The 16442-nt window shown below is 41.7% G+C and overlaps 1 protein-coding gene and 1 long non-coding RNA gene across 3 annotated transcripts; both read right to left on the bottom strand.

The window, feature by feature from the left end:
• Window positions 1–2115: 2115 nt before the first annotated feature.
• Window positions 2116–7347, bottom strand: LOC114882374. The gene has a single exon (XM_046289390.1). It carries the CDS (start codon window positions 7345–7347, stop codon window positions 2116–2118), a length of 5232 nt encoding a protein of 1743 aa, XP_046145346.1.
• Window positions 7348–10631: 3284 nt separating this feature from the next.
• On the bottom strand, window positions 10632–11436 carry LOC123988637. Of its 2 annotated transcripts, XR_006830263.1 has the most exons (4): window positions 11386–11436; window positions 10979–11052; window positions 10725–10890; window positions 10632–10671 (listed from the first exon to the last, which is right to left on the bottom strand). It is a non-coding gene; the product is annotated as an uncharacterized LOC123988637 (long non-coding RNA). The 2 variants fall into 2 exon arrangements; XR_006830262.1 differs by lacking the exon at window positions 10632–10671 and having other exon boundaries at window positions 10691–10890.
• Window positions 11437–16442: the final 5006 nt, after the last annotated feature.

The raw sequence follows: 16442 nt of genomic DNA, 5'->3' as shown, positions 1-16442 counted from the left end.
CATTTAATAACAATATCATTAGTACTATATCTGAATAAGATATGTAATATACACTTAATAACAATATCATTATTACTATATCTGCATTAGATATGTAATATACATTTAACAACAATATCATTATTACTATATCTACATTAGAACTAATGTAATATACTGATTACTCCATACAGATCTATGCACATGTAGTAACAATATCATTCCTACTATATCTGCGTTAGATATGTAATATACATTTAATAACAATATCATTATTACTATATCAGCATTAGATATGTAATATACATTGTATAACAATATCATTATTACTATATGTGCATTAGGTGTGTAATATACATATAATAACAATATCATTATTACTACTATATCTTCATTAGATATAATGTAATATACTTATACCTTCTACAGATCTATGGACATTTTGCAACAATATCATTACTACTGTATCTGCGTTAGATATGTAATATACGTTTAATAACAATATCATTATTACTATATCAGCATTAGATATGTAATATACATTTAACTACAATATCATTATTACTATATCTGCATTAGATATGTGATATACATTTAATAACAATATCATTATTACTATATCTGCATTAGATATGTAATATATTGCTATCTTCCTACAGATCAATGTACATTTAGTAATAATATTATTATTACTATATCTGCATTAGCTATGTAATATTCATTTAATAACAATATCATTATTACTACTATATCTTCATTAGATATAACGTAATATACTGATACCTTCCTACAGATCTATGGACATTTAGTAACAATATCATTCCTACTATATCTGCGTTAGATATGTAATATACATTGTATAACAATATCATTATTACTATATGTGCATTAGGTGTGTAATATACATTTAATAACAATATCATTAGTACCATATCTGAATTAGATATGTAATATACATTAAATAACAATATCATTATTACTGTATCTGCATTAGATATGTAATATACATTTAACAACAATATCATTATTACTATATCTACATTAGAAATAATGTAATATACTGATTACTTCATACAGATCTATGGACATTTAGTAACAATATCATTCCTACTATATCTGCGTTAGATATGTAATATACATTTAATAACAATATCATTATTACTATATCAGCATTAGATATGTAATATACATTGTATAACAATATCATTATTACTATATGTGCATTATGTGTGTAATATACATTTAATAATAATATCATTAGTACCATATCTGAATTAGATATGTAATATACACTTAATAACAATATCATTATTACTATATCTGCATTAGATATGTGATATACATTTAGTAACAATATCTGTTTGTGAATTTGCGCATTGTTCGCGCCGGTTATTTTTCTTCCCGGTGGGACTCCCGGCAATACACGTACTCACGCAGGTCCAATGAGACAACCGTGACTCGTGTTAGGAGAAAGAAAGGACAGGCTTGGTGTAAAAAATTCGTTTCCCTTTAATGAAATGTCACAGCTCTGTTCAGCTTAATAGCAAGAAGACCACGGCAATAACCCCCACGACTGGTCGAACAATGCCACTATACATTCAACGAATTCCGCATTCGTGTTGCCCAATTGTGTTCGATAAGAGTTCTCAGCTGCGACTGTCGTTTCCGATCCCCCCGCTTCGTACCTTTTGCTCCGATCGCGGCGCTTGGCTCGGTTCGTCAGGTGCTGTCATCTTTTCAGATCCGCACGCTAATTAGAGCGCGCGCGTTAATTAAATCTAAAAGACGCTTAAATCTTAAAGGTAGGAATTAGAATCCCAAACATGCCGCTCGCCTCGTGCGATGGTACGAAACAAAGTTCACGTTAAAGGGCGTTAACGACTTCTAAGCCTAGCGCTTGACATAATCTCTATACTCTACATTGTATTTTCGCAAAACAGTCAAATTCAAATTAAGGGAAGATACAAATATACAAAAAGTGATATAAAGTAATATTTGAACGTAAACTTAACTAAGGCAAAATTAGGAGCTTAAATCTAACGCGCTTGACTCTAGTTCGCCGCCCGCCGTGCGACGAAGGTCGAAGCGAATGCTGGGCGCAAATCTTCCGCCCGCCATGCGACTAATAACAAATGGTCAATTTTGACAAGTTTCGACGGGTAGTTTACACAATTTAACGATTGGTCTTTTAAATAGTCCGGAGGCAGTTTTTACTTCTGCTACTCGGACATTTCCGCTTGAGTCCGGAAAAACCTTGACGATACGCGCTAGCTCCCACTTGCTGGGAGGGAGCAGATCATTTCGGACAATTACAAGTTCTCCTACTCGGAGATTGTCACAACCCTGTTGCCACTTGTTTCTTTGCTGAAGACCGTGTAAATAATCTTTGGACCAAATCCTCCAGAAGCTCTCGAACATTCGGTGGACTCGCTGCCATCGGCTCAACCTAGCTTCCGACAAGTCCAGTACCGACTCCTCAGGCATTGAATTTAAAGGTCGGCCTACCAGGAAATGTCCTGGAGTTAAAGAGGAAAGATCGTTAGGATCATCGGTCAAGGAAGAGATAGGGCGTGAATTTAAACACGATTCGATCTGCGCTAATAGTGTAGAGAACTCTTCAAGGGAGAGCGTGTGCGATCCTACTATTCTTTTGAAATGATGCTTCATAGCTTTAACTCCAGCCTCCCACAGGCCCCCGAAGTGTGGAGCGGAGGGTGGAATAAATTTCCAACTAATCTTGTCGGTTGCTAGCCAGGACTTTAGATTCGAATCACGCGTTAGAGCATAGAAGGCTCGTGATAGTTCGCGCTCAGCTCCCTGAAAATTGGTGCCGTTATCGCTATACATAACGGAAGGTAGACCGCGTCGAGCCGAAAATCGTTTAAATGCGGCGATAAATCCGTTGGAAGTATAATCATTGACGAGTTCCAAATGGATTGCTCTGGTTGAAAGACAAACGAACAGGGCAACGTACACCTTGTGAGATTTCTGCCCTCGCGTCGCGGAGTACGTCGCGTGAAACGGGCCAGCGTAATCCACTCCTGTGTGGACGAAAGGACGTGACGGGGTGACGCGCGCCTTCGGTAATTCTCCCATCTGCTGAGAAATAGGCTTTGCCCGGTAACGCGTGCAAATGACGCAATTGTGCACGACTGACTTCACTAGATTCCGTGCGTTCAAAATCCAGAATTGTTGTCTTACAGCTCGGAGGGTTAACTGAGAGCCGCCGTGGAGGCAACGCCTATGTGCTTGCTCGACGATAAGGTCAGAGATTCGATGACGAGGTAAGATAACCGGATGTTTCTCTTCGTAAGAGAACGGAGAATTTTCTAATCGGCCTCCCACTCGTAACAATCCGTCGTCGTCCACGAAGGGATTCAGACTTTTCAGTTTGCTAGCCTTTGGAAGCTGTGCTCCTGATTTGATAGCAGAGATTTCGTCAGAAAAATGAAAGATTTGTACCGACCTGATCCAAAAGGATCGAGCTAATTTTATAGCGATCGCTAGTGAATTCTTACAATCATTTTGAGCAAGAGTTGAGAAGCGCCTATAACGCGAAAGTTTACTGCACAAGAGAATGCAATATGCAGTTATCTTGAGAAGACGAGGCCATGTTGAGACATCGTCCGGGAGATTCCATTCTGATCGGTCGGAACGAACGATTAGAGTTTTCACAGATCTCATTTCCTCCTCGATAAGAATACCTTCCGGGTGCGGTTGCTCAGGCCAGGAGGAAGTATCTAATTTGAGCCAAGAAAGTCCGTACCACCAGAGGTGGTGATCCTTGAGATAAGATGTACTGACGCCACGAGAGGCGCAGTCGGCTGGGTTTTGCTTTGTATTGACATATCCCCAAACTGCGTCCGGTAATCGATTTTGTATGTCGGCTACTCGATTGGCCACGAAAGTTTTCCATTGAGAAGGATGTTTCTTAATCCAGGAGAGAGTAATCATCGAGTCCGACCAACAGTAGAGAGGAACTGTGGAAAGATTTAGAGTAAGCTTTACAAATGATAAGAGTTTGGTGAGTAACTGAGCCGCGCCCAGCTCTAAACGAGGAATACTGACCGTTTGAAACGGCGCTATTTTAGTCTTACTAATAAGGAGGCTAGTTCTGACTAGATTCGCATCAATTTCGACCCTAAGGTAAACGACTGCTGCGTAAGCTCTGCTAGACGCATCAGCGAATCCATGCAGCTGCACTCCGTTAATATTTGGACCTTGATTAGTCCATCGTGGTATCGACACTTCGTGCAGACACTTCAGATTTTCGAAATAACTCTCCCAAGATTCTCGGAGATCACTCGGTAACGGAGAGTCCCAATCTAACTTTCGAATCCACAGTTCCTGTAGGAATACCTTCGCTAGGATAACGATCGGTGTAATTAGACCGAGAGGGTCAAATATGCGAGATATATTGGAGAGAACGGAGCGCTTTGTCGTTTCAATGTTCCCTCTTGTTTTCTCAAATTCTGGAGAATTAAAGTGAAAAGTGAAACAATCGCGTTCTGGCTTCCAGGATAGGCCCAAGGCCTTGATTGGCTGATTATCAGAAAACGAGACAGGTGTGCTGACCAAAAGATCAGTCTTAGGTATTTCATGAAGAAGTTCTGCGGAATTCGATGTCCACTTTCGCAAATGGAAACCTCCCAATTTTAAGAGAGAGTTAAGCTGTTCTCGGATTTCTGAAATTTCAGAGGGATCGTGGGCGCCGAAAAGAACGTCGTCCACGTAGGTAGATTCGTGCAAAACCGATGTGGCGCGTGGGAATGCGGCACCCTCATCGTCGCACAATTGTTTTAGAACGCGCATCGCCAAGTATGGCGCGCAAGCAGTACCATAAGTTACGGTTAACAAATCGTAGGAAGAGACTGGTTTGTCTACGTCAGAACGCCATAAGATTCTTTGATACTTCGTGTCAGCGGGGTATACGAAAATTTGCCTAAACATTTTTGCTATGTCAGCGATATAGACTAACCGATGAGTTCTCCATCTGAGTAGAATCGATGGGAGATCCGTTTGTAGCTTAGGTCCCGTCAACAACTGGTCATTAAGTGACGAACCTGATCGAGTTACGCAAGAAGCGTTAAATACAACCCTCAGAGGGGAAGTAGTACTAGATTCTCTAAGAACCGGATGATGAGGCATATAATAACCAGCTGATGTTCGAAAATCAGAGTTCTTCGGGAGAACAGTAGGAGCCATATGTCCAAGCTGCTCGTATTCAGACAGAAAGGAAGAATATGCCTCCGCAAGTTTAACGTCCTTGGAGAGACGGATTTCTAATCGATTGAGCGATCGCGACGCGATTTGAAACGAATCAACGAACTCGGTAACAGCGCCTTCTTTGAAGGGCAACTTCACGACGTAACGACCGTCGGTGCGGCGAGAGTGAGTGGAGGCGAAATGCAGTTCGCAACGGTTTTCGTCCTCCGAGGGAGCATGGAAGCTTGGAATTTCTTCAAGCTCCCAGAATTTGCGAAGATTTAATTCATTCGCGTGGGAGATATTCGACTGTAAACAGGATATGCCCTTGGAAGGGGTTCCTCGTCTGGTCGAAGGCGCACAAGGCCCGAATACTATCCAGCCAAATATTGTGCGCTGAGCAATAGGTTCATCGGCAGAACCTTTTCGTAATCCATCGAGCAAGATAGATCCGTAGAGGTCAGCACCAATTAGCAGGTCGATGCGATCGAGTTTGGACTTATTTCCGTCCGCTAGTTTGATTCCTCTCAAGTGAGGGATAGTATCGAATCTAAAGTTCGGAATGTCTCGATGGGAAGTAAGGTTCGGAAGGATGAGAGCACTTGTTTTTATAAAATCGTCATCATTGCCGCACGCGCCTATTTGTATTTGCGACGTATAATTAACAACATTAGCGCATTGGTCGCCTATACCCGTCACGCGTATCTTAACTTTTCTGCGAGAAAGTCTCAATGACTGTGCAGCTCGCTCACTTATAAAAGTGGCTTCCGAGCCAGTATCAATTAATGCGCGTAACTTTACAGATCGACCAGCAAAGGAGCGTACGGTTACTCGCGCGGTAGCGAGTAAGACTCGTGTCGGCGAATCATCGAATGAATCTCGAGAAATCAATGCCTTCAGAGCCACACTAGACGTTGTAGGACTCACCGAATTAGCTGCGGAACCTTCGTCTTCCTTGTCGGATTCAGCTTTCTCTTTATCCGAATTATTACCTTCAACTTCCTCATGTAAAAGCGAATGGTGCTTGCGGCCGCAGCGAGCACACTTCCTGCTCGAGAGACAATTTCGAGGGTAATGTCCCTTTCCCAGACAATTGAAGCAACAGCGATGCTTTTTTACAAGTTCCTTACGTTTACCTACGTTTAATGATTTAAAGTTAGTACATTGATACAGCGAGTGAGCTTCGTTACATGAAATGCATTTAGATTTATCAACGGCAGAGACGAGAGATTTCGTGTTTGTTGTACGACTTGATTTCTTATTCCCTTCACTGATTTGTTGAGTAGCTTCTAAAGCTCTTAGTCGATTGACTAGAAATTGACTGAGTTCTTTGAAGGTCGGAAGTTCGGTTGCACCTCCGAGAAGAAGATTCCACTCTTGCAGTGTTTTTACATCTAATTTACGTTCAATAATCGCGACCACGAAATCGTCGTCTACTGCACGGCCAAGGTTTTTCAACGCATGAACAGAGTCGTTTATGTTATCGTAAACTCGTTTTAATTCAGTCGCGGATTCAGATTTCATAGGCGTCAGCTCGAGAACAGCGCGTAAATGACTGGATACAATCATTCTCTTGTTTTCATAACGCCGCGTCAACTCAGTCCACGCAGTTTGATAGTTAGCCTCGGTAACTGATATATTTCTCAGGATCAGACTAGCCTCTCCGATTAGACTCATCTTCAAATAATGCAACCGTTGCACATCGGACAACCCTTCATTAGAGACTACCAAGGAATGAAATAAATCTCGAAAATTTGACCATTCGGTATATTGACCCGAAAATTTTGGTAACTGAATGCGAGGTAAAGGCATTGACGCAGCGTTTAAAGCAGTAGAATTATTAACAATACTAGAATTTGACACGGGTGTTGACAACTTATCCAACAGTTCGGCGAAGAAATCCGCCGCCTCGAAATAGCTGTCCTCCGTTGTCTGCATCTCGTCACTCCGGAAGTATGACAGTCTCTCCACATCGTCCTGAGAGGCTGCCGCCACAATGGCAGAATGTAACGCCTGGCATTTTCCCCATCTTTCTTGAAGAAGCGCTTGTCGACAGCGTATGTTGCAGGTCGTATAATTAGCCTGACCGATCTTCCTGAAGTTTTCTAGAGTTCGGTGGATTTGTCGCATTACTTCGCGTTGTTCCTTCAAAAGTTGGTCCATTTTAAAAATAATGCGTATCTCCCTTTTTCACCGTGGATACGAGTATATTTCACCGTCACTGTTCCGGTGAAACCTTGAAGATATTGTCACTGTGTGAACACAATAGTCAATATCGAAAAACCAACAATGTATGTTGTTTTGATACGTGTCCTTGTATTTGTCTCGTTGCCTCGTGCGAATCTTCTCGAACGAGGAATCACTTTCACGAAATCACTTTGTCTTTTACAAAATTCTGGAAAATGGGCTCTCACGGGGCCGGCATTTATATATCCGGCTCGAAGGACCATTAAATGTTTGTGAATTTGCGCAATGTTCGCGCCGGTTATTTTTCTTCCCGGTGAGACTCCCGGCAATACACATACTCACGCACGTCGAATGAGACAACCGTGACTCGTGTTAGGAGAAAGAAAGGACAGGCTTGGTGAACAAAATTAGTTTCCCTTTAATGAAATGTCACAGCTCTGTTCAGCTTAATAGCAAGAAGACCACGGCAATAACCCCCACGACTGGTCGAACAATGCCACTATACATTCAACGAATTCCGCATTCGTGTTGCCCAATTGTGTTCGATAAGAGTTCTCAGCTGCGACTGTCGTTTCCGATCCCCCCGCTTCGAACCTTTTGCTCCGATCGCGGCGCTTGGCTCGGTTCGTCAGGTGCTGTCATCTTTTCAGATCCGCACGCTAATTAGAGCGCACGCGTTAATTAAATCTAAAATACGCTTAAATCTTAAAGGTAGGAATTAGAATCCCAAACAAAGCGAAACAATAGAAGAGTACGGATTTCGAGTAAATGATATTCTAGATCGCGGGGTACAGGCGGCGAAAGTAAATTTTAATTCGGAGGAATTTGGGGAAGTTAAACAATTGCTTATGACGAGCGCGATGACCGGATTTTTAAGGGGATTACAGAACGATGTCATCGCGAGTATCCTTTTTGAGGGTGATATTAAAGAATTAAGGGAAGTTATAAAATTAGCGTCTAGAATTGAAAAATATGTAAACTCTCCACGGAGATCTAGAGATGCGAATACTTCTGATATTAATCCTAGGGTATTGAGAGCAGAAGTGCGTAAGAAAACGTGTTTTAGTTGTGGGAAAACAGGTCATTTTTCTAAGGAATGCCTTGCGCGACCGGATCGTCAATACGGGAGGCCAATTCGCAACGCGCTTAGGTGTCGGAAATGTGGGAAATTAGGCCGAACCAATTTATCATGTAGGAGGAGAGATGTTAACCGTGTTTGGAAAATCGCGATCACCAGCTTCCTTTCAGTTTCTAAAAATCAAGGAAATCCTTTGAATTCGAAAAGGAGTTGTTAGTAGTCTTCTTTGGTGTAGAACATTTTTTGTTTGATTCTATCTTTATGGTCGGCAATTTACGATGCTTACTGACCATAGACCTTTAGTTCGACTACACAGTGTCAAGGACCCCACGTTTAAAATTATGAGGTGGCGTATTAGATTGATTGAGTATGATTATACTATGGTATACAAACCTGGAAAGGTTAACGCCAATGCCGACGCACTTTCGCGGAACCCTGTAGCAACCTGTATAAATTCTGATCCTCAACCATTTACCGTACGGTCTGGCGTGGATTCCAATCCCGGTTCATGGTGTCTGGAAAGGGTGCTTGCCTGCGCAGGTGAGACACCAGTTGCAGGTTCTGAAATGGCCGGGTTGGATGAAATGCAGTTTGTTGATAATGAGTCGCTTGTGGCTTCTGCATTCCTGGCGCGCGGGAAGGCAGCGGTTAAATAAAACGAGGTCACTAACAAAGTACAAGGAACTTTGTATTTGGAAGTAGTATCATCAGGAAGTTTATTTAAATCTCTGAAGGGATCATCCTATTTGGGTGCCTGTGTGGTCCCGGTGCGGCTTGTGCCAGCGCAGGGGTGTGATCCCCGTTACTGTGTGGTTTACTGTGTGGTTGTCCTCACCTCGAAGAGTGGTTTCGGGTGAGTGTAAGAATGAGGTCACAGCTAGTGGATATGCTGGACCCACCGTGAAATCCACCCCAGATGTACATGCGGGTGCGGCACGGGAAAATGTTTTCAACCCGACAGGCCATTTATTTGCCCAGTGTGCGTGAATACATGCTTGCATGGTCCTAGGGTTGATGTTGTGGAATGCCTTGGTAAGGAGATCAGGCAGCGTGGACAAGTTGGCATTGGGATTCCCAAGGGGATTTGTGACCTCGGTAATAGTTGCTGTAAAAAAAAGATAAAGATTATAAATTTTAATAATGTCAAAAGCGGTGAAAATAGTAGAAGCACGGTATTGGTTAATAATTTGAATGATGAAATAAATAGACCTACCGTATATCCTTCCTTTTTACCTGTTATACATCATGTAGAGTATAATCTTTTTATGAGACATGATTGTTGAATTATCGTTAAAGTCATTAAGAAGCTCTCCTATGAATTTAGAAAAGCAAACGAGTGAAATGTTTGAGATGATAATTTGCTGAAATGCAAGCTCAAATAGCCCCAGGGTTTCGAATGATTCCCCGCGCTTTATATATCTCTCTGTTTACAAACGGTGTATAAATAAAAGATCGCTTCAGATGAGTCGTCGCTGTTTGACGCGCGATGCTGTTCGTTTCTTTTGTCTGTCTGTGCGTTTCGCTTCGCTAAATAAGTTAAATGGTTAAAAAGCGTCGAAAAAGCGAATACACACGCGACAAGACAAATCGAACGAGTAAAGGAACGCTCCGCTCCAAGATAAAAATGGTTGTTTATAATCAATGCAGTGTTTCGGTACCCCTGATCGTAGTCTGAAACTGTGTAACAAAAGAGAGGAAAGCGAATGGTGAAGGAACTTCAAAGCCTCCGTGGCGTGGCTAGAACTTGTGATAAAATATGTTTGCAGCAATTATGCATGCTCCCGTTAAAACAGCATTTCAATGTTTCGCATGGCTTAAAGTCTTAGGAGGCTTCAACATTTAGAATACATACGGACTACTTCTCGACAAGTTTTTGAAAAATCCAAATGGATAAAGTTGTACCAGTACCTGTAACCGATAGGGGAAATCAGTACCTACTCGCTATACAAGATAATCTTACTAAATATTTAGATGCAATACCTTTGAGAACCATCGACACGAAAACTGTCGCTCATGCATTTACTGAGCAATTTATTAGCAGATTGGGTGTCCACAGGGTAATCCATACTGACCAGGAAAGGAATTTCACTAGTCAGGTGATGAAACATTTCTGTAGGATTTTCAAGATTCAAAGAATAACTTCAACAGCTTTCCGTCCTCAGTCTTTAGGTTCGCTTGAAAGGGCACACAGAAGTTTTATAATTATCTGAAACATTATTGCACTAAAACAAGCTGGGATGATTGGATAGGATTCTGCATTTTTCTCGTATAATACCTCCACACATGAGGCTACAGGTTTTACTCCTCACGAATTAGTTTTTGGCGTTAAAGCCAGGATACCCTCCGAATTTGCTAGAGGACAAGCACCACGTACCATTGCGCAACACTTTGACGAGCTCTTTACTAAAATCACTACTACTCAGATTATTGCGGCCCAGAATCTAGAAAAGGCAAAACAAAGAAGTAAGAATTATTATGATCAGACGCTTAATCCTCGTAAATTTAATGTGAAGGATGTTGTATATTTACTCAAGGAGCCCAGAATTTCTAAGTTTGATTGTGACTGGACGGGCCCTTACAGGATAAGCAAAATGCTTAATGATCTAACAGCGGAATTAGAATTAGGAACGAATAAGTTTAAGATAGTTCATACTAATAAACTCAAATTAGCGCATATAAGGCTAGACGATTCTACCGAGATAGATTAAAATTAGATTAGTATTAATTAATCACTGTGTGCTGTGTGTTTTATTATCATTAATTATTGATAATTGAAGTTTGTATTTTACCTATTATTCTGGACAATATTGCTGTGCTAGCAAAGACTATTTTAGTTCTGTATGCTTATATTTACTACTTGAACAATGTTCTGAATTATTAAATAAGTTATTGTAGTCGTATGAACTGTGAGATGAATAATTACGACTAGTGCTTACCTTTATAATATTTGGGTGTATATAAGGCTGTGTGATCCTGTTGAAGCACCGAATTAGACTAACAGGCCTTGTGATCTGGTATCTATGTCCTACCAATATTATTGCCTGTGAATAATCCAGAGACAGTAGATAATACATGGAAAAACTACCATTTGTCTGTATCGTTTACATATACGGATTTTGATGTGCGCGAAATTTACGGTTATTGAATGAACTATTGAAGTAGCACGACGAGTGACTTTGAATGAACTATTAAATCCGGACTTACTATCATGTTAACAAAAGCGTAATGTTATGAATGAAAAAGCTGTTTAATGTAAACACCTTTTTGCATAAGGGGGAAGGTGTAACGTGAAACGTTTATCACGTGAATATGTCTAGAGTGGTATGGCGACATTGACATGGGAATATTTATCGAATAGACTATTGTATCGATATGTCTCGAATGTTCTTCGAGGACCTTTTGTATCGATGGCTATAAATTAAGAGCGGAGTTTAAACCATCTGCGTGTACGCTCGTATTATAAAATAAACAAAGCCTAAAGTTGTAAACCCCTCGACATGGGTGATCGAGCTGAGAGAAGGCCGGAAATCCAGAGAATGGAATAGTTTCACTTAGTAAATTCCTAAAAGACTAATTTATGATAGACCATAGCTAATTCGTTGTTTTCGACCAAGTCACGAACGGTCCTTAAAAGTAACGAAGTCTTTTCGATATCCTGTCTTTTCATGCACTCTAAGAGGGTCGTAAATTTCCTCAAGAGTTGCCTTTGGCAAGTACAAGGTCTTGTCTTTTCCTATTTTCTCTGGGTCCCACGCTTTCTCGTAGCACATGTGCGCTGCAACGTTCTAGCGTCTTGGCGGAGCGCCTCCACTTCCACGCGCCTGAGGGTGGACCACAGCCAGGAGAAGGGGCCCACGCGAGACGGGGTGGACTCCTCCACCATTGGACGAGGGATGATCCTGAGGGAGGATCCAGGATCCATCAAGGAAGGGGAATCGACCGACGACGCGCGAAGATCTCCTCCGCCAAGCGTTGAACGTTCAGAATGATTTTGTCGCTTGACTCTGCAAAGTTGTTCTCACGCCGCAAATAAACATCATACCTGATTTAACAGTTTGATTAAATTCTTAAGATTAAAACCATAATCAACAGTGAAACATAGTTTATTTGTTTTATTTTCGCGCCTTGCGAGCGGAGCGCCTTCGCGCTCCACGAATCACCTTACCTGCGCCTAATTCCCCAGAAATCCCTATGCACAGTGAACGGACACGCAACACCATAATGATTATCGACCATCAAATTAACCACCAAATAATCAAATTAATCAACTAATTATACAGAATATATAAACGTTCAAAAGCGAAAAGCGGAAATAAGAGCGAAAATACTTCAACAACTTTCAATAAATCACCGCGATGGAAACCTGACGTAAGGTACCTACGAAAGATAACGATAGCAAAACGCATCGTAATAAGTACAGCATGCGATACTGCGCGAAGATAAGCCGTAAAGCTATCCCTAGTCAGTAACCAACCGCAGCACCAGAGATATTACCAACCGCAAATGTTCTATCCACCACATAATACTCGGCCGCTCGTTCCGTAACGGTTCCGTCACGGTTATCCACAGACCAATTATCTGCCGCGCAGCAATTACCTACCGCGCGCCAGTTACCCGGTACACACAGTTACCGCCTGCAAAACCATCCACCGTGCAGCCGCGCAATCCTAGGAATCCATACTTACCATCAAACTTATCATCAAAGATAAGTCTGATATACAGTACTTTCACGAAGGTATAAAGCACACGAACATCAAATCAAGCTTCCAGGCAGATCAAGATGGAGGCTAAATCAGTTAGTAAAATCAATACTGCGGTTATTTATTATATATAAATATGAATCATACGTTTGTAATAGGGTGGAATGAAATAAATATAAATTACATATAAATTACAAATTACAAACAATAAGGAAAAATAAAATGGAATCAAATGAATCAACCCGAATAAGATCCACAGATTGCGCAGATTGCAGGACACACTGTATTACTACATATCGCGCCGCAGAAAACAGATTATACGAAACAACAAAACAACAGAACAACAGAATCAACGGAATCAGGAATCGCCACAGAACGAAGGGCCGAATAAATAAATAGAATAAAACATTTAACTTAGACAAAATCAACCAGTAAAGTCAAACAACGTCAACAACGCATGCGATCAGGAAAGTCCCGTGAGCCCAATAATAACAACTCTCGGTCAAATAATATTAGTTAGTAGAATAAAATAATAAATCAATGAAACTAGAATAAAGCATGGTAACAGGCAACTAGCAGAAATGAAATATGAAGCAGAAATGAATCAATAAATCAAGAAAAATCGAATCAGATCAATGTATAGCTTTAATCAATCAACATCAAAATGAAGGAATGAATGAATAATAAATGAATGAATGTACGTAAACTGAATGCAGGTAAAACAGCTAAGGATATTCACAGATTTGGAACTACAGAAAGTGTGTAACGCGCAACATACGTAACCAACATAACCGACATACATAGCCGACATAATGTAATGTAATGTAATGAAATGTAATATAATGTAAAATAATAAATACAGCAAATGAGTTATATTCCAACTAAATATAACCGTAGGCCTTATTGGCTCAATCCCCCCTACTTTATAAATTATAGATTATACGGTTATAAGTCATAGTGTTCGAAAATGCGTTGATTTCAACCGTCGCCACACGAACCGCGGCAGCACTCTTCAGCGTGACCGGCAGGCACCTTGGATGCCGGTCAGGCTGACCAATCACCGAGCTTGACGTCACCGGGAAGAAGCCAACGGCTCTTGCTACGACGAAGCCGGTGGTTCTGCCATTACGGTTTTGTATCGTTACGGTAAACACGTGCAGTACTGATTCCAAAAATTTCCAGTGCAATTAACGTATTTCGATTCTAAAGAACTCAGCATCGCAACGCGAATTCTGTGCCGACGGGCAACGCGAACTCGCTGTTAATCTAGTACGTGCAAATCCACGAAATTAGTAGAATTTCGTGGTGACCACGTGTTGAACCAACACGTGGTTTTAATACAGCGCAATCTCAATCGCAAATTCTCCGCGACGCGGGTGAATCTTCACGATCTACGATCATCATAAATTCGTGCAACGCACAATTTATTGTAAATACTGTACATAGTGTATTTGTGCCTGTAAATATACATTGTTTGTTTTGTGCAATCTCAAGTGCATTCATTTTCAATTGCCGTCTCACTGCCGATCCTACATTCCGAACCGGTTCACAATCGCAAGCTCAAGACATCCTTACAATCTCGAACACTTTTGAACACATAGATTGCAAATTGTAAATTGCAAATTGTAAATTGTAAGTGATTGCGTCCATACAAATGCAAAAGGAATAAAAATTTACACCGAAAGATGTAGAAGGATAAATCAAAGCACGCCTCGCAAGCATCCAAGTTTCCGCCACGCGCGCAAATCCGGCCGTAAATAAACAGGCTTATATGCACTCTCGTACAGGGACTTTCCAACAACCAGGCATCTGGGTAGCGTGCATCGATTCAGAGAAAAGAAGAGAGATCCATATTGGGGCCTTGCAAGGCAACACAATCGGCCAGCGTCGTCGCTCAAAACGACAATAAACAGCCGTTCAAAACGAACGTCTTACCGATTAGGTAAGGAAGAAGAAACACTGTGGCCCCTTTCTTTGAGGTAACTGTGCACTACTCTAAGCTGTATTCACTATTCCGAGCTGTAAATGCTACTTCCAGCGCAGCTGTGCAGAAGAAGAACAAGAAGAAGAAGAAATATCTCGGAATATGTGCGTGACGCCCCTTTCTTTGAGGTAAATCTGCAAGTATTTCGGAAACGGTGCGAGCTATCGCAAAATCCTAAGAGACCTCTTCTGTAGGAAATAAAATCTCCTACTATTTATGTTGTATGACATTTTTTGATCAGAATCGTAGTTTGCGAGATATATCGAGTATTTTAATAGTTCCGAAGCCGCACCAACATTATAAGGAAGAAGAAGCACTGTGGCCCCATTCTTTGAGGTGACTCTGCACTGTTCTAAGCTGTATTCACTATTCCGAGCTGTAAATGCCACTTCTAGCGCAGCTGTGCAGAAGAAGAACAAGAAGAAGAAGAAATATCTCGGAATATGTGCGTGACGCCCCTTTCCTTGAGATAAATTGCAAATATATCGGAAACGGTGCGAGCTATGGCAAAATGTTAAGAGACCTTTTTTGTAGCAAATTAAATTTCCTACTATTTATGTTGTACGACATTTTTTGATCAGATCCGTAGTTTTGGAGCTGTGGCTCCAAAAAACGCGGAATTTCACTGCGAATCGTTTCCAATTTACGAAAATTATCCTTAAATAATGTCCAATGTTTATAATTAACACCCCGAACACCGGAAACACGACGTCGAAATGCCGCGTAACACGCACATCACGTTTTCGTTATTTAACAATAAATTAACACAATATTTAATCAAAAAACGACACAATAGCAGTTCCGAACACATGATAAAAATGATTGTACCAAAAAACGCGAATAACTAATCCGCTATCCACCGCGTTGAAAATCTAACCACGGAGCGACCACGAAACACGTCCGCTCTCCTCGACGCGTCAAGCGGGAATCCAACCTTTTTTTTTTTCGTGGGGAAATCTTACATAAGACCCCCCGCCACCCGTGGGGGAGGGCAGCGGGGGAGTGTCAGATTCCTACTGACTAAAACCCCACGGCGACCTCCTCTGGCGTATGACAGAGGCTCCGGGACCTGATTACTATAACTCCGGAGCCTCCCCCGCCGTGCGCTGATAGCGCCCCTCACCGGGGGTGTGACAACTACCCCAGCCGGCACCAGGGGTCGTACCCGGTGCCGGCTCCATCGCGGGGGAACTGCGCGCAATGGCGGCGGGCCCCCCAGCACGTACCGCCTGCAGTCCCCGCGCCTCGATCTCCTCACAGGCTACGGGGAGGAGCAACACCCCGCCCGCCCGCGACGAAGGTCGGGCAC

The sequence above is a fragment of the Osmia bicornis genome, unplaced genomic scaffold (genome assembly GCF_907164935.1).
Source record: "Osmia bicornis bicornis unplaced genomic scaffold, iOsmBic2.1, whole genome shotgun sequence".
NCBI lineage: Eukaryota > Metazoa > Arthropoda > Insecta > Hymenoptera > Megachilidae > Osmia > Osmia bicornis.
The sequence above is the reverse complement of the archived record's forward strand: the minus strand, read 5'-3'. Positions and strand labels throughout refer to the sequence as shown.